The 24919-nt window shown below is 37.1% G+C and overlaps 2 protein-coding genes and 1 pseudogene across 3 annotated transcripts; all 3 read right to left on the reverse strand.

The window, feature by feature from the left end:
- Positions 1–702: 702 nt before the first annotated feature.
- On the reverse strand, positions 703–3085 carry LOC111338508 (tyrosine-protein kinase receptor Tie-1-like). Its single transcript, XM_088727793.1, has 4 exons — positions 3051–3085; positions 2859–2955; positions 1410–1509; positions 703–1306 (listed from the first exon to the last, which is right to left on the reverse strand). Exons 2-4 carry the CDS (start codon positions 2888–2890, stop codon positions 1253–1255), a joined length of 186 nt encoding a protein of 61 aa, XP_088583919.1. The 5' UTR covers positions 2891–2955; positions 3051–3085; the 3' UTR covers positions 703–1252.
- Positions 703–14034, reverse strand: LOC111338496 (fibroblast growth factor receptor-like; annotated as a pseudogene). The gene is made up of 21 exons (XR_015989610.1): positions 13773–14034; positions 12630–12872; positions 12134–12399; positions 11419–11661; positions 11004–11246; positions 9377–9484; positions 8747–8865; positions 8257–8312; positions 7991–8139; positions 7533–7670; positions 7150–7165; positions 6793–6832; positions 5042–5354; positions 4853–4963; positions 4271–4461; positions 3521–3643; positions 3232–3302; positions 3051–3091; positions 2859–2955; positions 1410–1509; positions 703–1306 (listed from the first exon to the last, which is right to left on the reverse strand). The product of XR_015989610.1 is annotated as a fibroblast growth factor receptor-like (transcript).
- On the reverse strand, positions 12293–24445 carry LOC111338495 (hemicentin-2-like). Its single transcript, XM_088726346.1, has 13 exons — positions 24388–24445; positions 23826–24098; positions 22855–23118; positions 20666–20908; positions 20287–20553; positions 18741–18983; positions 16892–17155; positions 16452–16697; positions 15614–15880; positions 13773–14039; positions 13272–13412; positions 12630–12872; positions 12293–12399 (listed from the first exon to the last, which is right to left on the reverse strand). Exons 1-13 carry the CDS (start codon positions 24443–24445, stop codon positions 12293–12295), a joined length of 2883 nt encoding a protein of 960 aa, XP_088582472.1.
- Positions 24446–24919: the final 474 nt, after the last annotated feature.

Genomic DNA, 24919 nt, shown 5'->3' on the forward strand with positions numbered 1-24919 from the left:
TGCTCGTGTTGCAATTTGGATTTGCAAGTAACCCTGAAAAACCAAAAAATTCTAAGTAATGAAAATAAGTTAAATGACAGAGGTAAAATATAAGTAAACATAAAGGTTTCGCATGACTTATGCTCTCTAAACTCCTTCACAATTTGGAGTTCTGCGGCCTCAATTTTTCACATAACCATAAGAGGTCAAGCATATTAAAGTGCATAATCCAACTGTACACCAACCTATACATAGAGATCTTCTTTTATCATTTTACCTCGGGTTCGTTTGAAAAACAAGTTAATTTTTCATATATATGGTGCTTGCATGCTGTCAAACCAAACAGCGGTTTAGTCCTGGGTTTGTAGCCATTGCGACAAATAAAGGCTAATCACCGGCAGGTGGTGTACTCCCGAATTGGTAATTGCTGTCAAGAAGGGATGCTGAATAATTTGCAGATACAAAGTCTGGGATTTCTCCACAAAGAATAAGAACAAAGTTTTCTCAACACACAAACAAGACGCAAGTGAAGGAGTTCGAGGATCTCCCAAAATTCAGCGACTTCCATAGCAACGATATAAAACGACATTTATCATGCCACCTTTTTTGGGAGGAGAAAGTGGAAATTCAAGCTGTACTCGGCATCGACTTAACGAAGCTCTCGACAAGCTACAGAAAAAATCATACAAAAATACATTCTACATAAAAATGCACACCGCTCGCTTGTGGTTCCAGTTTTTATTCGATGACGTGTTTTAACTATTAAGGTCATATAGCATGCATGCTTAATCTACCCTAGGCTCACGTTAAATGCAACAATAAAATAATTCGTCCAGCACTTCCTGACCTTCCTCAGGTAAAGTTTCTAAAGTTTATGCGTAATCAATATTCAACACTTGGCTACAGTAGCAAGTAAATTTTGAGTATTCTACAAAGTAGGATGAGTGCCGCTTAAAATACACTGACATCCTTGTTAAATGTTATAACAACCATTGACTATTTGTCAATATCGTAAGTTATTGTTCGCTTTGACTTCCATACCAAATACCAATATAACTACAAGTTAGAATCAACCGCTTTCTTACTTCATTTCGACTTCTACCTCGCTTGATGGGCAGTGTACTTGTCCTAATTTTTAGCCGTGCATATTAAAATGGCTTGATTTATCTTTAAAAAACATCTACTTTTAATACATAGATTCCCAAATACTGTGTCGGAGAAACTGTTGCCGATTATGATGATAGGAATTGTTTCCATAATTCTTAACAAGAATTCACTCCACATTTGCGTAAAGGATGTTGTCGTAAAGTTGCATGTTGATGAGCCTCTGCGAGGAAAAAGAGAAAGAGGAAATCGATGAATATAAATTAAATGACTTCTATATCAACGGATGACCAAGCCTTGCATAATTTTATTTCAAAATATTTCACCTGATGTTGATTTTCCATTTCCTTCAAATCATCCCTAAGACTCTCAAACACTGGGCGATCATGAGGATTTTCTCGCCAGCAGTCTTGCATTATCTTGTAACTAGATTAATTAAACACTTGGATTTAGTTTTACGAATTTTAAAAATTCTTCACAAAATATTGCACACAATTAAATGAGCTCGAAATTTTGGACCACTACCCTCAAGGTGGCTCGTACCAGTTTCCTCGCGCGGGGAACAAGTCACTCTTGCGTGACGCGCGCGAGAGGAACGTGCGAAAGAAGCGCGAGATTAAAAGATGAAAATTCAAAACAAAGATAGCGGTGCATGGAAATGTTTCTACTTTTGTGAGAAGTTTACCTAAGAGCGTGTATTTGATGTGTTGAGTGGCCACTGTGAATGCAGGAGAAAGAAACTAAGATAAAGAAGACGATTTGCGGAGAAGTAAAAGTTGCCTCACTTCATATCTAAAAGAAATATTCAACCGATTTGAAATCTTGCGAAGGCGAAAAAAGAACAACTCAAGTGAAGGACAATCTACCTTAAGTGAAAGAAGACTTTGAAACTTCAAGGAAAATAATGATGTGGCCAGAAGTCGTGTGTAGGATCTTAAGATGAGCCCGGGAGGCTGTCTTTGACAGCTGTTTAATGATTTTCTTAGCACTAAACGTCTGTAAACATCAGATCGTAGACGCGCGCGCGAGCACACGCAATTATCAGCGGTAGCTATAACAGATCATGAGCAAATGTCGGTCTTATAAAATCCAGATTTTTGAATGCGCGAGAACGCGCGTGGAAATTGCTAAACTCACGAAAGCTATTGCATGAAAACAAGTCCGGTGACTCCTTGTTTTTATTTTTCCAATATGATAATAACGTCGAAAGAAATCATCAGAAAAAAAAAATAGAAAATTCTACGGAAGAAAATTTGGGATGTGTGAAAATTGCCTTTTTTGTAGATTTTCTGAAATTCCGCTCCGTAGAAGTTTTTAAAAATCTTTGTGCATTTTCCTTTTCGAGTGCCAAAAGCAATCACTGAAAAAAATCAGGGGGTCACCAGGTGAATTTTTTGAATTATTTAAGCCACAAGCTAAAAAATGCGTCTGAATAAGCCTATGAAAGCGTTACCATGGAAACTGCTAGTGACGAAATGACACCTATTTTTGGATAACCAATGATTATATAATTCAACCCTGTAAAAGTGTTTAACTGGCCTCGGTTAGCTTTTCTGTAGTATTCTTTAAAAGTTACAAACCAACAAAAAGATATAAACCGTTACTAGCCACGTTAAGAAGTTGAAGATAGTAGAGATCAATAGATAGATAGCATATCTTAGGTCTGGAAAACCATTTTCAATACTCAAGAGATATTTTTGTAACTAAAAAAAATTGAAAAATCATATGATTAAGGTCGTTAATAATTGAATAAATAGATGGATACATGGCCTTACAGGGTATCGTCCATGTGCCGTGGCTTAGGCATCCTGTAGCCCTGAGAAAGTAAATGTGCAATATTTCGTCCGTCTATCTTTGGATACGGAGAGCCACCTAGAACGAGAGGTTGAACATGTAGACAGTGACTCAATCGAAAAGCGCGCCATCCATATAATATACACTGACTGAAACAAAATTATCTGACATACCTATCGTAAAGATTTCGTAAAGCACAATACCAAAACTCCATCTGAGTAAAGAAAGAAAGATAAGGCTTCATTTCAAGTTCGCACATAAAAGTAAAATTATATCATAGTCTCAAGATATCTAGATCTCAAAGATTTTTTTTTTATTTTCAGAGCTATTCGATGACTTAAAAGATCCACTTACACATCACTTTTCGTCGTATATCGTCCGTATAGCAGCGCTTCGCTAGCTGTCCATTTCACTGGCAGTCTCCCCTTTGGGAAAACGTTAAAAAAATGTTGAAGAGAATGAGCAAAAATTATTTGGGAAATTTTCTTCATTTTGTTTTTGTACCTTTGTTCTTGCGCACTGTTTGGTGATGATGTTGCACAAAACATAATTGAGAACAAAATGACTACAGAATGAGATAGCATTTATCAATACTAATTTATGACTGTATTAGCCAGACAATCGAGATAATAAAATCAGAAACCTCTGACTTCCTTTCATAGGTGTTTTCCTAGCACACGTCTCTAGCCATTCCAAAATCGGTTACCTTACATCGTTCTCGCTCTCCAACCAGGACGTTGCGGGCTGCAAGGTCGCGGTGAATAATCTGTTGAGAAAAATACCAAGCATCGATCTTTAATTGAAATGGTACCACTAAATTTGTTGTTTTTTCTCGTCTAATCAGTGATTAGAATGATTTCAAACCATAATGACCAGGGGCTGTTTTACGATGCGAGACTTGATACTTTGCGAGTTGTGAGTCAAAAACAAAGAAAACTTTGTACTTAAAAATTAACCTTAAAAAGCTTATTCTTTCATCAAATGAGAGAAATATCTTGTACTTATCTGAAGCCATGAACTTAGAAAAATAAGCAAATAACGTCCCCTCGAACATTTGAGAGCTTTCTTGCAAGCTGTCTGTGTTTTTCGTACGATAACTGTACTAATTTTGCGTTGGTCAACAGCGTTTGAAACTTTGCTGTTTGCAGCGAAACAGAAGTGATTGCTGCCATGGACGCTTTTGATCATCTCAAACAAAAAAGCTCTATTATCACTGTAACCAAACCACATTGTAAGATTCCTCAAAGCATTTAAAAATTAAAACTTAAGTCATTTACATGTATACATTTATTTATTGTAAACATGTCCACGAAAATTGAAATGAATAAAGTATCCCTTAGATCGATTGCCGCCGAGTTGGAAAAATTATTTTATTACTAAAACACCGACTTACGTTTTTTGAGGACAAATAATGCATACCATCAGCTATTTGCCAGGAAAATTTCATCAGCTGCTGGGAAGTCAAACTCGTTTGTGGCTTTATATCCGGGTCATTGAAGTAGTTATCTTCTAAATGCCGGCTCTTTCTCAAATAGCCCCGGAGATCTCCATATGGGACATACTCGATTAGAACAAGCAAAGGATCTAAAAGAATTGACGAAAAACACAGCACGTCTTCTTCATAATCACTTAAAGAACGTAATTGCAGCGATGGGAAAACGAAAACCTTATGCAGAGGTATTTAAGGTTCAAACCAGGGTCTTTTAAACCGGAGAAATACACTAAAATCATGCAAGTTGAAGGGAGCTCGTAGCGAAAACTCATTATTTACTTGGTTCACATGGTACAAACGCCCTTCGTCAATGCTGTGGCATCAACAATGACGGAATTAGGTGCAGCGAGAGAGCAATAAATCATAAACTATGTCAGTTTAAGTAAGTTTGAGCATCGAATCCTAACTATGTTTCATACTTTAGTTGTCTGGGTGATACGAGCAGACATAAACTGACAAGTTTCAAAATTTTATTTCCTTCACCTGATTTAGTGACGCATCCCAGCAATTTGATGACGTGAGGATGGGGCTTGAGTTTCTTCATGATTTCAAGCTCTGACAGCAAATCTTTCCTCTCTAAATCTCTGGCGTTACCTAAAGCAGAGGACGACTGCCCTGTAAGAATTAAGCCTTATCTAAACTAAAACAGAATTAAGAGAATAAATAGAGTACCTTTCAGCAATTTTATGGCAACTGTTATTGTCTCCTCTCTTCCTCGTAGGTTTGAAGCTTTTCCTTGAGCGACTTGACCAAAGGCACCTTTTCCGATCACCTTTTCAATTGTAACGTTTTCTCTTTCCACTTCCCACGAGCGGGTTCCTGGATGCAGGGGAGCATATTCGTTTTCTTCTAAATAGCTTCCTGTTGGGTCTGTGGCAGGTCCATTCAGTGATCTAACTTCATTCACGTCCATGTAATGTCCTGGGCCATGATGCGCGACGGTGCTAAGGTTTCCATTGATGCTTTCCAGTTCAAATCCCTCGTTCTGTTTTCCAGCGAAACGAAAGTCACGTTTAGTTTAGCATGGTTTTTTCCCATAAAGATTGGGAACATTGTCCATTTCATGGTATAATACGTTCTTTTCTTTATTTTCGTTTCATCGTTTTCCAATCCAGAATATAGGAAAGTCAAACACAACCGTTACCTCTCCAATGATAATTGCTGATTAACAAGGAAGAGGTTTTTGAAGCTGTTATCCTAATTATACAAGATTTTTTTGATTACATATTGTAATCAGACATGACATGACACAGCTAGTCTCGGCGGATAGTGTGTGGACGCTAAAACATCTAAATTAAAATTCGGCTCAACAAAAGATTTAATAAATATACTAGAAACAGAAATTAAATATTAAATCAGTAAAGCACAAATGACAGTATGAGATAAAAATACAGAAACAGACACACACGACAATAAATGGAAGAATACATAAGTTAGACACTACTATTAACTAGATTTAACTTTCGACACATAATTGATTATTCGTTCTACGTCAACATAACTATCCTGAACTTGAAGATTTTGAAATGATATTGTTGTTATCTTTTTCTTGAAAATATGCTTTGGAAGATTCCTTAAAGGGAATCCTTAAAGGGAATCCTTAAAGGGAATTTAGCTGAAGCCTAAAAATGAACCATTTTTAAATTGCAGCTTATATTTCAAATAGCAATTTTCGAGGGTTTTTTTCAGTCTTTGGGCCCAACTTCGCCTCGGAATAATAGTTTAAAGTGGTATTCTGGCCTCGTAGTACGGCGACTCAGAAAAGCGATGTCAGCGGTCATTTAGCTCGCTCTTACGTCGCTGGTGGGGAAGAAAGATAATAAACCCGTACTCTTCCTACAGAAATTTGGTTTGGTTATGGAGTTATCGAAGTTGCCTGAGTTGTAATGGGGATTAACTACGAAAATGAAATAGTAACACTTGTTTTTCTTCTGTTGGTTCCCACCACTGACGTCATAAACGATCACTGCTGACCTACTTTGAGCCTACGGTTTTATAGCCCCAAAAGCGGGGAAAAGGAAACTTCAAATCGAATTTTCTCGTAAGAAAACAAGAAGTGAACGAAAATGAATATAGACAATTTATCTTACTCCTCTAAAGCTAACTAGAAATGAATGCAAACAATATACCAATTTTAGGCTTCAGTTCCCCTTTAAGTTTCCTGACATTCGCTAACTTTAATGCCCCTTCGTCAAGCACTTGCGAATTAGTATCAAGACGATTTGGCGCGTAAATGCATAACCAATTTCTGGGAATATTGGTAATCTGTCGGCAAAGTGCAATCTGACTTCTTGATCCAAACTTCACCTGATTCACGAGAGTATTAAGGCATGGCTAAGATAAATCATTACTATGCACTTGGCTAGATATTTGCTGATCATCATAGAGTGGGGTACTCTGAAAAAAATGCACACCATACTTACAATTTTAAGAGTAGGTGACCTCCTAGTACCTGCATTAAGTCTGAAAGAAAATCAAACGCTAGACTTATTTTCAAGGACACTTATCCCCGTAAATCTCAGAAACACTTGTTTGTGCAAAATATCAACTGAACCACATTGGTTCCTCGTGCAACGTAACTATACGGAATCTGTTAAACTCAGTTTTTTCTCAAACTGCCACACACTTTTATCAGGCTAAATTAAACAAAAATAAACTTCTCCGAATGATAAGAACTAAAAGTTTTCAAATGACCATAAATACAAGCACAGTACGCTTTCTGCTATTCGGATCTACGGATGCTGCCACATAAGTAGCTTTTTATATTAATGCCATCTTACCGATCATCTCTTTCACCTAAGAAGTGTGGAAAAAAATTAAGAAATGATATCAGATAAAGAGAAAACAACTGCAACATATATTTATCCTCATCAATAATTGACGCAATTGAAGTTCCTTCACTTGTGAGCACTTTTAGGTAGTAATAATAACATCGAATAAAAATTGGTGATTGATGTCATGAACTGAAAGATTTTCAGAAACATTTACACTGTTGCAAGTTGTCCGATCCATTGCTGTTTTTCTGTCCTTTTCCTTTCTTAGTTTCCTTTATTTTCTTCAATCGAATGTCTCTTTATCGACCGTCCAGAATTCATACATCTCAGTAACTAGCTTCTCGTATCAGAATATTAAACAACTGAGTAAAGTAATTAAGTCTACTTACGCCTGCGGTGTTTCTAGGCAAGGAAAACGGCAATGACAGCGAGAATCAGGCCAAGGACCCCAATAACTGAGCCGTAAATAACATCTTTATTCACCTTTGTTGGTTCTGATGGAACTGGACCGGGAACCGTGACTAGATCTTAAACAAATATGACATTAAAAACGGCTGTGTCCATGTATGTGCAATCCATAACATGTAAAGAACTCATAAACTTTCTCTATTTTGCATCAGCCGTGTAACCAAATATTGTGCTCATTGTACACCCACTGTTCAAGACCATCAAAATCCTATTCAACGTAGCAGTTTTAACATCTTTGTCACACGAGCTTAGGTTAAGAGCGTAACTTCCTAGAATTTCTATCACAGAAGTAACGCGTCTGTACCACAAATCCGCTATTTAGAGTCTCAACTTCCGTTGGTTACACCGGAATTTACCGTAGCTGAAAGTTTATACACACCTGGAAGACTTGGTCCTACGGCGAAAGTATCTACTTTTAGAGTACCAAGGCTTCCATCATTAACCGCATCTTGTAGAAATGATTCTACTTCACTTTCTCCAACAGGCTCGCCAAATGTGAGCGATATGTCTGCAATGACACTTCCCTCTCTGCAAATAAAATAAGTCATAAAAGTTCATGTTTTAAGGAGTAATTTAACCAGAAACATAAACAAAAGTAAATCTAAAAAAGAGTAAGTCGATTTTTTCATCAATGAATGATGATACCTCAGCCGTGTCACATTAACTTCTCTGACGCCGGAACCTTTGAATTCTTCATCCACCTAAAAAGCATTGATATTCCAATGATAGGTCAGTCTGGTCGAGAAAGGATGAGGTTCTACTGCACCCGGCATTGGAGATGGACCCTCAATTTACAAAGGATGTTTTGATTTGCTAATTACAATTTAGAAGAAGAGAAATCTTTCATTCTTTACATAAAATACTTCTCACTTTGTCGTGCCTTGATTTCAATACGAGTTCCATTTCTTTGGCAATGTTTAGACTGGATCAACCTCAGTTGCGTGAGATAAAGTTTTTCTTTTCAGAGCAAGGGGGATTAACATAAATTCCTCCCTTCTGGTTTACTTCGGGAGTTAAAAGAGGAAATATAGCAAGATACTGTAGGGTATTGTTTGATGGAAAATATCGGATTGTTTACTAATCTTAACTAAATATTCCGTACCTTTTCAAAATTATAACAACTTAAAAGACTTACCGAATCTACGATTACTCCAACAAACCCTTGTGTATCTAAGTCAGACAAGTCGGTAAGTTCCTCTTTCCACTTTTTATTATTAATTTTAAGGCTGATCATAATAAAAACCGTCATTGTGTCTATTGAAGGAAAAGGAAACGAAATTGCAAACTTGATTGTCTGAAGACGTTTGTGAGTACAACATTCATCACCTACTAACAAATTAAGCAGCGAAATTGAAACGAAAACAAAAAGTGGTTCCCTCATACCACTCTGATTTTTCAGTTACTGATGGTTTTTTATACTCAATATATTCCTGACCTATATCGTTGTCATCACGAAGGGAACTTCTTAGAATATTTTGGGCATTCTCATCCAAACACCAACGAGTAGAAATAACAACAACTCCATGGAACAGCCGACGGACACCAGGATGAGAATTAAATAAATTATCGTTACGAATTCTTAGAAGCTATCTCTCCATCAGGGACTGTAAGACCACTGACTTTAACAATGCATTTGTTGAGACTTGCACTTCCGGTAAACATAAATTCCCTCCTCCTTCGCACCTTTCAGTCTCAATTATCGACCTCTCGCTAAGCAATTTGTCAAAAATCCTCGCCCGCCATCGTTTATCTTTGCTCAACTTACCATTTTCTTTGCAATTTTGACCTGCTTTCCCTTTTGGACATAGGCAAAGGTATTTTCCGAATTCTCTGCAATTTCGTCCATTCTTACATTCCTCAAGGCAAACGTTTCCTACAAGCAGAAACAGTCACACGACACTATTGGATAAATAAAAGTTCTGCTGATGTGTTTAATTGCGAAGCAAAAACTTACACACCAATTTTTTGAAACTTTTGATATGCACGAAAGAAAAGAATTTATTAGATTATTTTTCATAATATTTTGAGGATCCATTCTAAGGCAGTCTTTGAGTGAGTTCCTACCTGTGCTTAGCACTGTACAAGTGAGGGTTTACCTGTTAGATAAGCTTAGGATTTGCATTTGTACACTGGCTAAGTGTTGACGAATTTTTAACACAATTTCGCAACATAAACGTACCGACACATATACATGAAAAATTGACATTTACCAGAACCCTACCAAAAACCATGCATGTATAAACATTGACAACAACAGTTCAAATCTCCACACCATAAGTTAAGCGAACCTCGTAACAAGCATCAAAGGACTTGGCGACTTGGTTACTTAAGAGTAGTTCCCATTTAAGTGTCGAAGAACCCAAAACAACTATAATCACAGCGACAAATAAGAAGGTTAACATTATCGTTAGCCAATCAGAGCACGTCGTGAAAACAAGCAGACTTCCAGAGGGGTGACCAAGTCTCAATTGTTTGAGTTTTACATCTGATTAGTGGAAAGGATGGCATGAGTTTTCTGGATCAATCTGAGAGCTGAGTTCTGTAAAACCAAACCAATCTCAGATTGTTTTCGACTCTCATTTGAAATCGTTCCATATAAGTCCCCCAGCCACCCGCTGCACCATCTGCTCCCTAGCCCACTCTTGCAAGCACCTAATTACAACTTAAGGCAGAAAACACAAAAGTACGATCTCTTCCGAAACAATCAAACATGTAGGACAAAGAGAACGGAGGACTTTTTTACATTTAAATTTATGACATAACCAAAGTAAAGCGCGCGCTCTGATTGGTCGATTTAGCGTTCCCCATTTGCCCATGGGTGTACGCTGCTGACGTGAGCAAATGCAAAGACGTTTTCCGCGCACGCTTGTTTTTTCTGGTCACGTAAGATTTGTAAATAAAAGAGAACTCTTTAGCCACAATGTATCAATGTTATGTTATAAAACAAATGGTAAACACCACAGCGTACACTATTGAGTTATGGAAGCACTTGGGAGGTTTGCTAAGCACTCAAGCTAGAGTCGCTCGAGGCGATAGCCGAGAGCGACTCTTACGCTTCATTCGTGCTTAGCAACCTCCCGCGTGCATCCATAACTCAATAGTGTACGCAGTGGTGTTTACCATTTGTTAAATTTTAAATGATTCAATTGTTATTTTCATCGTTATAGTCGTAAATTGTTAGTTTTTAGATAATAGTTGTCTTGAGATCGTAAAATGAACTCTATAATTCAGGTCCTTTATTACCAGAAAGTTTAATAAACTAGTCATTCATTCATTCCTTTTTATCAGTCTGAAAAAACAAACACAAGAACTTTGTGGATTGTACACCTATTGTAGGTCAATGTTGTGAGCAAACAAAATACGATCGTAACAGTCATAAATAATTCACTTACGATGTACTGTTATGCTGACATCCCTAGTAACAGGGCTTCCAACACCATTCTTAGCAGTACATCTATACAGCCCTTCATCCTGACTACCACGGATGATCATAGGGAAGTTCACTGGACTATTATCGGCGACTTTTGTCCAAGTCATAGTTGGTGCTGGATTACCTTCTGCCAAACAGAACAAACTCACCCCGTCACCTTTGTTTACGGTCTGCCCCCCAGAAATGTTTGTAATCGTTGGTGCATCTTTAAAAGGAACAAATCATGAAAAAGTCGTTAAAATTGCAAGGATTTTTATTTCATTTCAAATTCTGATGAAACTCTGTGGGATTTTGGATGCGTTCATGTACAGGTACGCCAGTTAAGATCTCAAGTTCAAAGAAAGGAGAATAAATGCATTCGATGTCAACAAACTTACACTGTACGTCAATTGTTGCCATCTCTGTTGCATTACCACACTTATTACTGGCTTCACATTTGTATTCACCAGCTTCATTCCTGCTAATGGTCACAAGCTTCAACATATACCCACTCTGACGCTGACCATTAGGTTTCATCCAAGACACCATTGGTGGAGGCATTCCAGATACCTTACACATCACAGTCACATTGTCACCTTTAATTACCTTCTTGTTGTTGATTGGTTGTATGGATGGAGGCACTGTAAAAAACATAAACTGAAGTACGCATTTGTCCGTCAACAAGCAGAAGAACTAACTCTGGTAATAACTCTTGGTTTTCGATTTATTTCTCAAACCAGTTGAAACGGTAAACCGCAACTAAACAGATCTCTAACTGGTTCTGTGCCTAGCAAACACCATTATAGCTGATACGGTAAATAATTTTCAGTACAGACAACCTCAACCCTTAAACAAAGCCGGCAGTACACACTCAAAATGTCACGATTCGCATCAGAGTTGGTATATCATTAGGAAAAAGTTATTATTTCTTAAATATTATCACTAATAAAGTGGTCTAGTGTGAGTTCAAATGAAACTCTTGAAGAAGACAGTTGTAAGTTATACCTTTTCTCAAAAGTGATGCGTATTAAGCATTTCTCGCAGACACCGTATAAAACCATAAAATTCAATCCTACAGTATTAACAAAGCAAAATAAAAAGATTAAGCTTTACCATTCACACTGAACGTAACATCCGTACTATATGTTGATCCCACACTGTTGTTAGCCACACATTTGTAGACAAACACTCCTCCACTTTCTAATATCTCTCTCCACACTCCGGAAGAGTTGGCGACCATGGCAGTGTCATTCTTATACAGCTGGTATGACGTCACTGCTGGCTTAGCATCAGCTGAGCAGTTGAAGGTGATGACTTCTCCCTGGCACGCTTTGTTTTTTTCATGGCAGAACTCATTAACTGGACATTCTCTGGTTTGTCTAAGGACGAAGAGACCATTTATAACTATAACTTCTTTGATCCCAACTGGTTGCATATGGGATTTCACAAAGCACTCTTTGTACATTATCTATCTTCCTTTAATTCTTACCACACACGTTAAGGAGAAGTACTGTGCATTGCCAAGTGGGTTCATAATAAAGCCCCTTGTCATTAATTAAGTTGAAAACTCACATACCGAAATGTGTGCAACATTCAGGCAATTACTTACAATGCACATCGATTTTTGCCATCTCTGTTGCATTGCCACACTCATTACTGGCTTCACATGTGTATTCACCAACTTCATTCCTGGTGATGTTCACAAGCTCCAACACATTTCCAGCAACACTTTCACCATTGGGCTTAATCCAAGACACGTTTGGTTGAGGCATTCCAGATGCAGTACACGTCAGATTCACAGTTTCACCTTCAGTTACATTCTTATCTATAATTGTTTTTACAGTTGAAGGCACTGTGGACAAACACAAAATTAAATACTGAATCAAACTCAAAACCTTTAGTGAGTAAATAAATATTTTGTACATATTACATTAATCAAACACTTTTGCACTTAGAAAAGTTTATGTAAAAATAAAAAAAAAATAAAAAAAAGTCTTTCTGTACGATTACACAATTACTGGTGAACTAGTAGTTTCCATTGTGGTCCTTGAAAATACATGAAACAAATGGTCTAAATTGAACATAACATTATTAAGAACATGATTATGAACCCCAACCGGCGGGAGGCAAACCAGTTGGCTATTTACAAGCGTGGCCAAGGATCTGAACTCGGGGCTACCGTGAAACAAATCCAGTGGTCAGGGTGGGACTTGAACCCGGGAGCAGCGGATTACAAGTCCGACACTCTAACCACTCAGCCACACTGCCTCCTGAATACATCGATATCTTAAAGACATGTACAATTGCTGTTGCTGGGTCTCCTGTAACAAACTGGTTGGGTGATTGCATCCAAAGTATTCGTCATTTTTGCCCTCTTTGGTCACAGCAGTTACTGGGAATGAAAATAATTTAATTGGATTCATACAGTAGCTTTTTTCGGTTGCTTGTTTGATTAGAAAACTATGGCAACGGTAGTGGAACTGAATGTACAAAAATGCGTATCACTACAATGGCAATGATTTTTTTTTTTTTTTTTTTTTTGGTACTGAGTTCATCTGACAAGGACAGGGGCAAAGCTGAAACGCTCACAATATCTTTAAAAATCCATTTTCTCACATCACCGTTTACATGTTCTGAGTCTACATACAACACAATCTGTTTCAATATGCCAAACAGCTAGGCCAATGATGTAAATTGGTGAGTGAAAGCAATAAAACAGCTTTACAGCTTCAGTATGTACAGCCAAGCTTACCATTTACTGTCACCATAACATATGAACTGACTCCTGATCCTAAAGAGTTGTTGGCCACACATTTGTACGCAAACACTCCGCTCGTTGACACGTTTCTTTTCCACACTCCTAAAGGCTTTACAACTAAGATAGCAGCGTCGTTCTCGAACAGCTGGTATGATGTCACCGATGGTCTAGCATCAGCTGAGCAGTTAAAGCTAATCATGGCACCCTTACATGCTTTGTTATCTATAGCAGATGTTGTAAGTTGTACATTCTCTGGTTTGTCTGAGAGAATTGCAAACAAATTGTGTCAAATAATGTAGATAGTAAAAAGCTCACTGCAATCATTTTTTCCCTCAGGTTATACTAAAGTACGCATGGAAATTTAAAGATCTATATGATCTAAAACACTGAGGGCGGGTTATTTAAACGAAGTCTAAGTTAGACATTGTTTAAGGCAAACACACGGTGTAAAAGTTGTTTCGATAGTTTTTCCACTTAATTCATCAGGCAAGACGGGAATTGTCCTTTCCGTCTCGCCTTGACATCCTGTGAAAGACGGTGCATGTAGAAAACGCTGAGACGCCAAAAGACCCAGTTGCATAAAATTTCAGAGCAATGAAGACTTGCTGCGTGTTTGTTGGTGCCGAGTGGCAGAACTCTTCTTGTTTGATATTTGAGATCGTACTCCACACTTTAAATGAGGTCTCCAACTGAATCCTCTCTGAAGTGAAAGCGAGTTAGAAAATCTTCTAAATTCCTCTAAACGGTCAATTATATCCGTAAGTTGCCTAATTTTTCTACACTATGGATGACGTCTATCGGCGTGCTCCCCAACTGTCTGAAACACGTAGTGCGTACATTTTAAAGTGGCTGGCAATGAAAGTGCCCCTCGAACAGCGTCTAAACCAACTTCCGAGCAGGTTAAAGTCGTCATTATTCTTTAAGCGGTGGTTAATCATGGTCTTAACATGGGTTAGACGGTTATTTTCATAAACGCTGTTTAAACTTTTTGTAAAATAATCGGCCCTGATTGTTTAGAAATGTAGTAGGTAATTCAATGTACACAAGTCGATGTAAAAAAAAAAAACAAAAACGAATAGATGAATTGATTTAATCAAGTACTAAACCAACACCGAGCTTGATATGATAAACATAATAATAATTAAGTGAATACTTTGCTGTTACCTTTTGTTGTCTCAACGTATTGCGAATTGCACACATTAGTTTGCATACATTGTTTTATATTACATTTACCTTCATTCCGATTTATACAAGTTGTACACGTGTATATCATACATGTAACAAAAGCTACCTCCAGTGAATCGATTGACATAAACTTTAGAGGAGAACATACGCATACACTTACACTGGACACCAATGTTTGTCATCTTTGTTACATTGCCACACTCATTACTGGCTTCACATTTGTATTCACCAGCTTAACTCCTGCTAACGTTTTCAACCTTCAACGGGTTTCTACTAACACGTTGACCATTAGGTGTTATCCAAGACACCGTTGGTGGGGAAACTCCAAATACAATACACATGAGAGTCACATTGTCACCTTCAGTTACATTCTGATGTTGAGTTATTTGGATAATTGAAGAAGGTACTGTAAAATGAAGAGTGGAAATGAGCAAGGTTTTAAATACATACAGCGGCTGGATACTGGCTCGTAGCCAAACATCATTCTTAACTTTATTCTAAGCGATCATTTCCCATATTGCCGTTGAGTCTCAACGTTCAGCTCTTTTAAAAGCGACGAAGTTTTTGCAATTGAGTGTACATAAAAGTACACCCATCAAAATACCGTCTTTCCATATACAGTTTATTAAAAATTGGGCTATTTTGTTTACCATTCACGATGAGATTAACACTCATGCTGTATTCTGATCCTAAAGAGTTGTTGGCCACACATTTATAGACAAACTCTCCTTCCTTTTCCAAAGACTTGCTCCACATTCCTGTAGCACTTGTGTTAAAAATGGCAATTTCGTTCTCAAAAAGCTGGTATGATGTCACTGCTGGATGAGCATCCGCTGAGCAGTTAAAGCTGATGACTTTTCCTTTACACGCTGTGTTATTCATGGCTGAACTCATTACCAGGACATTCTCTGGTTTGACTAAAGAAGAAAGTAACAATTAATGACTACATGTGGCATGTACGAAGCCCTCCCCTTGCCCTGACTGATGAAATGGTTACACATGTCTATCACTGACGTTTCCTTCAGCACTGTCCAAACCTTTTAGGTTAAATATTTATGTCATAGCCACATGTACCTGAGGTAAATAAGCCTTTGAACTAGTTTAAGAGGTGCCAAGCTCTCTTACCATTAGCTTAGCTTTTGGATAGCTTATGGAGACTTTTCACTTTACCCAATTATTCCTTAATATCTTTTCTCACAAATGTTATCAGACCAACGTTATAACCATCTCTTAGGAAACCCTTTCTTTTACCTTCCTGTGCCCACATCTCAAATATGTGTTCCATTTCTCATTTTCTGATTGAAATCAGCAAATTACTCTGTTCACCCATTTTTAAGGAATAGAAAGAAAAGTTTCAGTGATGCTTCACATAAACAAGTCTCTCCATCAAAAAAAAAATGTGAAAGAGAAATATGGCAAACTGATATAATGTGTTAAGGACATACAAGAAGCAACAAGTAACACGGGATAACTTTTACATGTACTTACACCGCACATCAATTCTTGTCACATTTGTTGCATTGCCACAACCATTACTGACTTCACATTTGTATTCACCAGCTTCACTCCTGTGAACGTTTTCAACCTCCAACTTGTATTTACTAACACGCTCACCATTAGGTGTCATCCAAGACACTTTTGATGGGGGCACTCCAGATACATTACACATAAGAGTCACATTGTCACCTTCAGTTACACTCTGATGTGGTGTTATTTGGATAATTGAGGAAGGAACTGCAAAATGAAGAGTGAAAACGAGGAAGGGTTTAAATACATACAGCAGCTGGTCACTGGCTTGTAGCCAAATATCATTCTAAAGATCGTTCTAAGCGGACAATTAATTCCCCATATAGTTGTTGAGTCTCAATGTTAGCTCTTCAGTGTCAAAGTTTTTGTACAGTTTATCAAAAATTGGCTATTTCATTTACCATCCACAGTAATAGCAACAGTCCTGCTGTTTTCTGATCCTAGAGAGTTGTTGGCCACACATTTGTAGACAAACACTCCTTCATTTTCCAAAGTCTTGCTCCACATTCCTGCGGCATTTCTGGTTAAAATAGCAGTTTCGTTCTCGAACAGCTGGTATGTCACTGCTGGATTAGCATCAGCTGAGCAGTTAAAGCTGATAGCTTCTCCCTTACATGCTGTGTTATTCATGGCAGAACTCATTAACTGAACATTGTCTGGTTTGTCTGAGGAAGAAAGAGACAATTTATAAGACAATAGTATAACTTCTTTGGCCTTTGTTAGTTACATTTAGATATTAGAGAGTTTAAGCACCAGACTTTCTTGAGGTCACGAACGCCTACCAGAAGTCATTAGAGGAATTATGTACATACTGCGCATGTCATGACGTTCGCGTGGTCACGTCGCAGAGTCCAGAACGCCACTTTTCAGGTTGAAGGTAGGACGCCACAAAAATATGCTGTTATTTTGTTTATAAGAGATAAATTATTGACTCAAAACCATAAAAAGCTCTTCTGCTTTTCATTAAGTGATTAAAAAACGTTTTCGTACCGCGTAAAGTGGTTTTTGCTTAATCGATAGATTAAACGGGATTCGACAATGGCAGACAATCTTCTCGCCAAGTCTGGGTGAGTTAAGTCATTTGATTTCATGTCCATTTGAATCGTCACATGCAGAACTAAGATTTTTTTAAACCGGGTTTAAGCTTATCACAAATTACTTTGTGCGATGATTTAGAATTAAGACACTTAAGCGACATTTAGATACAATAACAAAGTGCAAAATGAGATAGATTATTGTCTTTCTGCATCGGTTGTATTTTGTAACTGCACATTGTATATCGTATGGATGCCTGCTAGGTTTTGAGCAACTGACTACAAACATAGGAATAACAAATCTCGCTGTGGTTTACGAATTTAGAAAAAGAGAAATGGTCCTCTACGCATCCAGATCATGTACTGAAAACTTTATGCTCGCTCGTTTGTTCGCATTGTTTACACAACTATGAAGTGGTAAATTTCAAGTCGCCTAATAAAGATGAAAGACGAATTATTCATTCTGTTAAGAGAGTGGGGCAAAGAAACTTATTCCCATGCTCATTACGGTCATATCTCTAGCATCTTTTAGGAAAGACATGTTAACACGGGTAGAAGTCTGTGTCTGAAAAACGTCGACTGCTTAACCTTCCTATTTCGCGCCAAGAACGAAGGCCTCGATCCAGTCTTACGCGGCTTCTCTGCCGTTCGTGTTGTCAAGAATGTCTGGTGCTTAAGCTCTCTATTTACAGTAGCCAAGGAGTCACCTTCTTTACCCCTGGCTGATGGAATGCTAACAATTGTGTATCACTGACGTTTCTCTCAGCACTGTTCCGTTGCTCGTATGTTAAATCTTAACTTTATAGCTTCAAATAAAATTAGTTGAGGCAAAGTAAACCTTGAGCCAGTTTAAAAGACGCTTAAGACTTGTGTCATTTGCTCAGCTTATAGGTTTCTGGGCCACAAATGGCTTTTTGGTTTGCCCAATTGTTCATGAACAGTTGCGATTTTTTTTTTGTCTATGTAACAACAGTAATGTTATAGACTTTGGAAAACCCTTAATTTTAGCTTACTGTGACTACAACTCAGGTACGAGTTCCTTTTTTCATTGATCAATTGCAATGAGCAAATTAACATTCACCCACTTATAAGAAAATTTTCAGCAATGCATTTGAGTCTTGCACATACACAAGTCTGTCCAACAATAAAACGACACTAAGGCAAGTGGTCATACTAAGACAGAAGTACAAGTTAGTAAAGGATAATATTTACTCACACTGCACATTAATAATTGCTGTCTCTAATGCATTTCCACAGTCATTACTGGCTTCACATTTATATTCACCAGCTTGATTCCTGCTAATGTTTGTAACCATCAACACTTTTTTAGCAGCACTATGACCATAAGGCGTCATCCAAGTCACCATTGGCAGAGAGATTCCAGATACATTACAAGTAAGGGTCACATTTTTTCCTTCAGTTACATTTTGATCAACAATTTCTTCTATGGATGAACGTACTAAAATATGAAATACAAAAAAAATATTACTTCCAGCTTTTACAGTGTACTTCTCAAGTTGCACTATTCAACTATATTGTAGTTTGGAGGGGGCAGTGATTCAATTCAAAATCTTATGAAACATTACCCATAATACAAACTGGCTACTCAAAACAATTTCAAGTACAAATCTTGTGAGTTCAAGTAAACTGATTGAAGGATGCATTTGCATATTTCATTTACTAATTTGTGTTCAGCCTTAGGAAACAAAATGAGAAGATGAGAACAGAGACACAGTTATGTTACTATATTAACATCCTTTGTGGACTAGAATATGCACACTTGTTTACTTGGGTAGCTGAACATAGGAGAGAGCATGCGATGACATCCTTCATGTTGATTGATAAAAGGGAAAGTTTCTGATGAAACTGTGGTGCTGTGTGGGTGGAGGGTATTACAAGGTACTTTTGCTTTATCAACTGGGTTGATAAATAATGTAAATTCACCTCTATAAAAAGTTTGTAGACTTGACATTTTGAGCATAAGCCATTTGTCAGAGCAAATGTTAGTTGTGTACTTGAGGAAAGTGCTCTTTTTTTCAATATCATATTCAACATCATTCTCAGGGAATAGGCCAGTTTACAGTTGCCGGGCTCAACACTAACTTTTCAACATACTAGCCAAGTGGCTTATAATTGACAACTTTGACATTACAACAATTTCAGTTTGTTAACTAGCCAAACTGGCTACTGGAAATCAAAAGCCACTGGTCAAAACTGAATTTCTACTTGTTTTTGGCTAGTTGGCTAACATTAGTGTTGATTCCTGAGTTGTGTGCTTCTAAAGTTGCCAAGCCTTTGATTCAGAGTGAGGCCAAAGATGACCTCATTGTGATAGAGATCAGTATCTAGTTACAGAAGTATGATGACAAAGTAATTTACATTTGAAGAGTAGCAACATTTGTATCATAACATTAGGTCACATTAATTTTAGCCTCACTCCTGTTCAAAGGCTTGGTAACCAAGCAAGCAACTGTAAAATGGTATATTCCTTAGTATGGTTTACATAAGGTCACTGTTGACAAACAGGTATAAGCTAAAATGAACAGGCTTGAAACAAAAGTTTATAAATAGATATACTTAATAAAAATATGATACATTTTCATGAATTTGGAAACATACTGTAGAACAAGCTTTTCTTACTGATTATCCCTCCTTAGTACAATAGGACAAAATGATACAATAATCACTTGTGAGCTTGGACTTTGACAAAAAGTCTTAAAGAAGCAAATATGTGTTAAGGTGAGAAAATTCAAAGAAATTACCATTGACTGTTAGCATGACATCTATACTGTGTGTTGATCCCAGCGTGTTATTTGCCACACATCTGTAGAAAAACACTCCTGCAATTTCCAAAGTCTCATTCCACATTCCTGACATGCTTGTATCTAAAATGGAACTGTCATTCTTGAACAGCTGATATGAGGTCACTGTTGGATTAGCATCAGCTGAGCAGGTAAAGTTGATAACGTCACCCAGACAGGCTGTTTTGTTCATTGCAGATGTTGTCAGTAGCACTTTCTCAGGTTTGACTATGAAAAAGCAAATGTTTAAAATGATCATTAGCCTTTAATTACAACAATAATTATTTTCTCCACAGGATCTTACACAGTAAAGTATGGTGTGTAAATATTAAAAGCTCACATTGCACATCAATGCTTGCCATCTCTGTTGCATTGCCACAATCGTTACTGGCATCACATCTGTACGCTCCAGTTTGATTCCTTCTGATGTTCACAACCTTTAACACACTTCCATTTTCACTCTGACCATCAGGCGTAATCCAAGACACCATTGGTGAAGGGATTCCAGATGCATTACATGTCAGAGTCAAATTGTTGCCTTCTGTTACATTCTGATCTTGTATCACTTGTATGGAAGAAGGTACTACAATTTTAAAACAAATGAACAGTATAATTAGTTGAATGTGGTTTCACATGTACATGGGAAAACAACAACTGAGTAACCCAACCTATTAGACCTTTCTTTGGGATTTTGCTACAACAGCTCCACTGAAGGTTTGACACCCATTAATGGAAGGCTGCTTAGCTTGTGGTAGACAATAGTTGACCAATGGGACAAAATACTTAATATTTTCTCCAACGACTGTTAAAGCAGAGCTGTGGCACCTCATTTCTTTTGCAACATCAGCTTATCCCAACACAAAAACAATTCAAGGATGACCCCTCCAAGAACAAGCTCAGAGATGATGTATGGAACCCAGGATTCACGAACCCCCCTCTTTGGCTACACTTAAGATATGTCAGAATGTTTAAGGAGTTCTCTGACTCAAGACTCAATTCTGTGGAGGGGTTGTGTCCTTTCAAAGGTACTAAAAATGCAGAGATTATCAGTATGCACTTGGCAGACTGCAATAACAAGCACATGCCCTACCAAATTATTGATGAGAAATACAGCACAGTGGTCAAGCATCACCAGTAGTGCACTAAATCAACAACAAGAATTTCCCTCCTGAGGCAATGACTAGTTGCTGAAATAGTGAAGATGCAACCTCATTTTTTACATATTACTGATAATCTTATTCTGTGAGATTTTAAAAAAATGGGTAAAGGTAAAGAATCTGATACTACTGACACATCACCGCCAAACTATCAAAACATCAGCCCACACAGTGAAAATTGATACACATGTTTCTTTTAATTTTGGTGTTTACATGAAAAGTTGCTTTCAAGGGTTTCAATTCTTAAGAGAGTTAACGTACCTTTACTGTGATTGGATAGATGTTTGAAAAGATAGATTTAATTTGATACCTAGCTAATCAATGCAAAGGAAGTTCCAACCAAACAAGATTTATGTTATAATGCCAGATGGACTGCTGTAGATGTAGAGAAGAAGCCCAAAGTTAACCACTGTTCTAAAGGTCACAGGAAAGGTTAAGTTAATTTTCCTCACAATTGCTCCTTTTCACTTACATGGAGTTCAAATGAATGGCTAGAGAGCAATGATTAGCTTTTGTTGATTAACTAATAGAATGGATGCAGTTTGGACCTGAAGCCTCGGCATTACAGAGCAGCTTTCAATCAGTTTGCCCATCTGTTACCTTCAGTTCTTCTTCAGCATAACTGCATTGCTTCCAAATAAAACGGTAAGCAAATTCCAAAAGCTGCAGACAAAGTCACACCGTAACCTAATTTCATGTATATGGTTGAGGAAACTCCTCCAGCTTGAATGGAAAGTGCAGCTAAGTGGAATCTCTCCCTACATTTGCCTTATTTTCAGATAAGATAAAGTTGTACTCCTTGTATATTAACCTATAAGTGTATTAAGATTTGTTTATCAATAAACTATTTTGTTGTTATCTATGTGTGTTTCATGAGTTGTACAACCAAAGTAAGGCTGGATTTTTAGCAATATTAGTACTGACATCACTTATCACTTTTGTGCTATCAGGTGAATGCCCAGCTCATATCAGGCTTGTTTTCCTGTTCTGAGCACTTCTTCTTGTCTGACTCTTTTTCAGCTGAATTACTGCTCTTGTCTTAATAAGTGTCAGTCTAATGTCTGGCTTGTATCTGGCTTGTTTTCTCTCATGAACAATTTTTTTTTTGGTGTGGCTCTTACATAGTTGATTAATGCTAGTTTTCTGCTCAGTTTTAGGTTCTTATTAGGCTCTTTATGGTCTGTCTTAAGTTCTACTCTTGTCCAATAGTAGTTACATGTAGGCCCTTGTCTGGTTCAAATGTAAGGCGGTATTCAGGGTCCTGTCCAGCCAGACATTTTTGCACAGGAGAGTTAAAAAACAATCATACATTCGCCATCCCGTATCTAAAAAGATTGCTGTTACAGTTAACAACTACATTCTCACACTGTACCTTTTACTGTGATATTGACAGTCTCCTCAGTTGTACCAATAGTGTTATTAGCCACACATCTGTAGCTAAAGTTTCCTTCTTTTAAATCACTCCTCAATATCGACACCCCAGCTGAGCTGTTTCCATCAACAACTATTATTCCATTCTCAAACAGTTGATAAGTATGCACTGCAGGTCTACTGCCCGCTGAACAGGTAATATTAATAACATCACCTTCACAGACAGTTGAATCATTCACCAATGGCTTGATAATCTCTGGTTTAACTAGAAAAAGGAAAAAACAACATTTGATTGACCATCAGTATCAGAACATGTGACATTGCTATACACCCTTAAATTGTGGGGAAGGGCTGGGAAGCAAATTGTCCATACATTTGTGTCATACCAAAGAGCCCAATATTTTTCTGCTAAGTCCAACATCACATGGGGATTGGTTGCTCCTCCTTTCCTTTTATTTATTTATTTTTTTATTCCAACTTACAGCTTTTTTTGGCTTTTTGTAATTTGCAAAACAAAATGAAAAGAAATTAAAATCTGTCATTTGCTAAATAGAAATCTGTAACTTGCAAAATTGTACAAAATAGAATTACAGATTTCAATTTGTCAAATTACAGATTTTAATTATGTTTCAATTCTTTTCAGTCCACAATTACAGTAAGCCCTTTTTTTTTTATTTATTCACCCTGAATCCTACAATGCATTATTGCTAAGTTGTAAGGCTTTTTCATGCCCTGCTTGCATAACCACCATCTATTTGAAATTATATTCTTGGATAAAACTGCAGACATGAATAATAAAAACCATCGCAAAAAAAAACAAGTAAATTTTCATTTACTTTTTTGTGTTTGATTTATGCTTTCTTTTCTTTCGTGAGTTTTATTTGCATTATTCTAACCTTTATGACAATCATTCCTAGTCTATGAAAAATATAAAACCAAACTTAATCCACAACATACAGTTTATCTACTTACAATTAACTTCTACTGTAACTGTGCAATTTGGTGGAGTTCCTATCCCATTATATGCCGTACAGCGATATGTTCCACTGTTTGTTCTGTTGTTTTCAAGGACAAACTGATTCCCAGTTTCCAGTACACCACCATCACTTCCATTGTCATATACTCTGGTCCAGTTGATGTTTGGTGTTGGTTCACCATTTGTAGTACACTCTAAAGTAACACTGGGGTCACCTTCACCTTCAACAAGAACTACATCATCACTGATGCTGGTGAATTCTGGTGGATCTGTTAAACAAACAAACAATTTTGGACAGAGTCATACAAATCTCTTGGGAACACTCAATTAAGGTGAGTGCTTTTCCATTAATTAAAGAGTGTTAAAAAACACCAAACCTGGAGTACAGGCAACCAAATGCAAAAAGAAAAATGCCAAAACAAGTTGACAAGAATGAATGCAATGTAAAATCAGGAAAACTTCTACTTAGCAAACATTTCCTTTAAACATGTACATTTAAATGTACCATTAATTGCAGGTCAAGAGAGTTGCACTAGATTTTGCATGCGAGAGACCTACTAGAGGTAAACTTTTCCCTGAAATACAAGTTCTTTTGCTCATCAAGTAAAATTACCATCTTTACCATTGAATATCTTCACACCTACAAGTTCTGTACAAAATAATTTTATTTTATTTTCTTTACTACATGAAGAAATCGAATCCTTTTTTAATGGTCGTTACTGTTTAAAGAGGTATAGTGGATAAGATAAACAGTAAGAGCAAAAAACCTGGAAATAAATTAAAAGGACTATATGCATGTATGTAGTTCTTAGTTACTAAAAATTGAGGATTTTAAGATTTAAAAGTTTATTTTCCAATGTATGATGTGCCAGCATGTATTTAAACAACCTTAGAGTGGCTATCTACAGTGTACAACAACCACTGTATACACTGTCATCTAGCAGCTATTCACAAGAAAAGTGTTAATAAAATACCCAACAGTATATTATTTGCTTAAAGAGATTTACTTGGTGGATTAGAAAATATACTGTATGATGTTGATAGAACATTAGGGGTTGGTTTGGTGCAATTTTAAAACATCAAAAACAAC

This window comes from Stylophora pistillata, chromosome 7 (genome assembly GCF_964205215.1).
Source record: "Stylophora pistillata chromosome 7, jaStyPist1.2, whole genome shotgun sequence".
In the NCBI taxonomy this organism is placed as follows: Eukaryota; Metazoa; Cnidaria; class Anthozoa; order Scleractinia; family Pocilloporidae; genus Stylophora; species Stylophora pistillata.

Bases quoted from the DNA above. Each gene is read 5' to 3' on its own strand.
- LOC111338508 (XM_088727793.1), bottom strand. From the start codon at position 2,890: ATGCCTAAGCCACGGCACATGGACGATACCCT. The intron at 1,510-2,858 runs GTAAGGCCATGT...TAATTAATCTAG, and splicing joins CGGCACATGGACGATACCCT to TTACAAGATAATGCAAGACT. The intron at 1,307-1,409 runs GTGAAATATTTT...TTTTCCTCGCAG, and splicing joins AAATGGAAAATCAACATCAG to AGGCTCATCAACATGCAACT.
- LOC111338495 (XM_088726346.1), bottom strand. From the start codon at position 24,445: ATGGTAATTTTACTTGATGAGCAAAAGAACTTGTATTTCAGGGAAAAG. The intron at 17,156-18,740 runs GTGAGTAAATAT...TTTCTTCCTCAG, and splicing joins AGCAATTATTAATGTGCAGT to ACAAACCAGACAATGTTCAG. The intron at 16,698-16,891 runs GTAAATGAAATA...TTCATTTTGCAG, and splicing joins TGTTGCTATTACTGTGGATG to TTCCTTCCTCAATTATCCAA.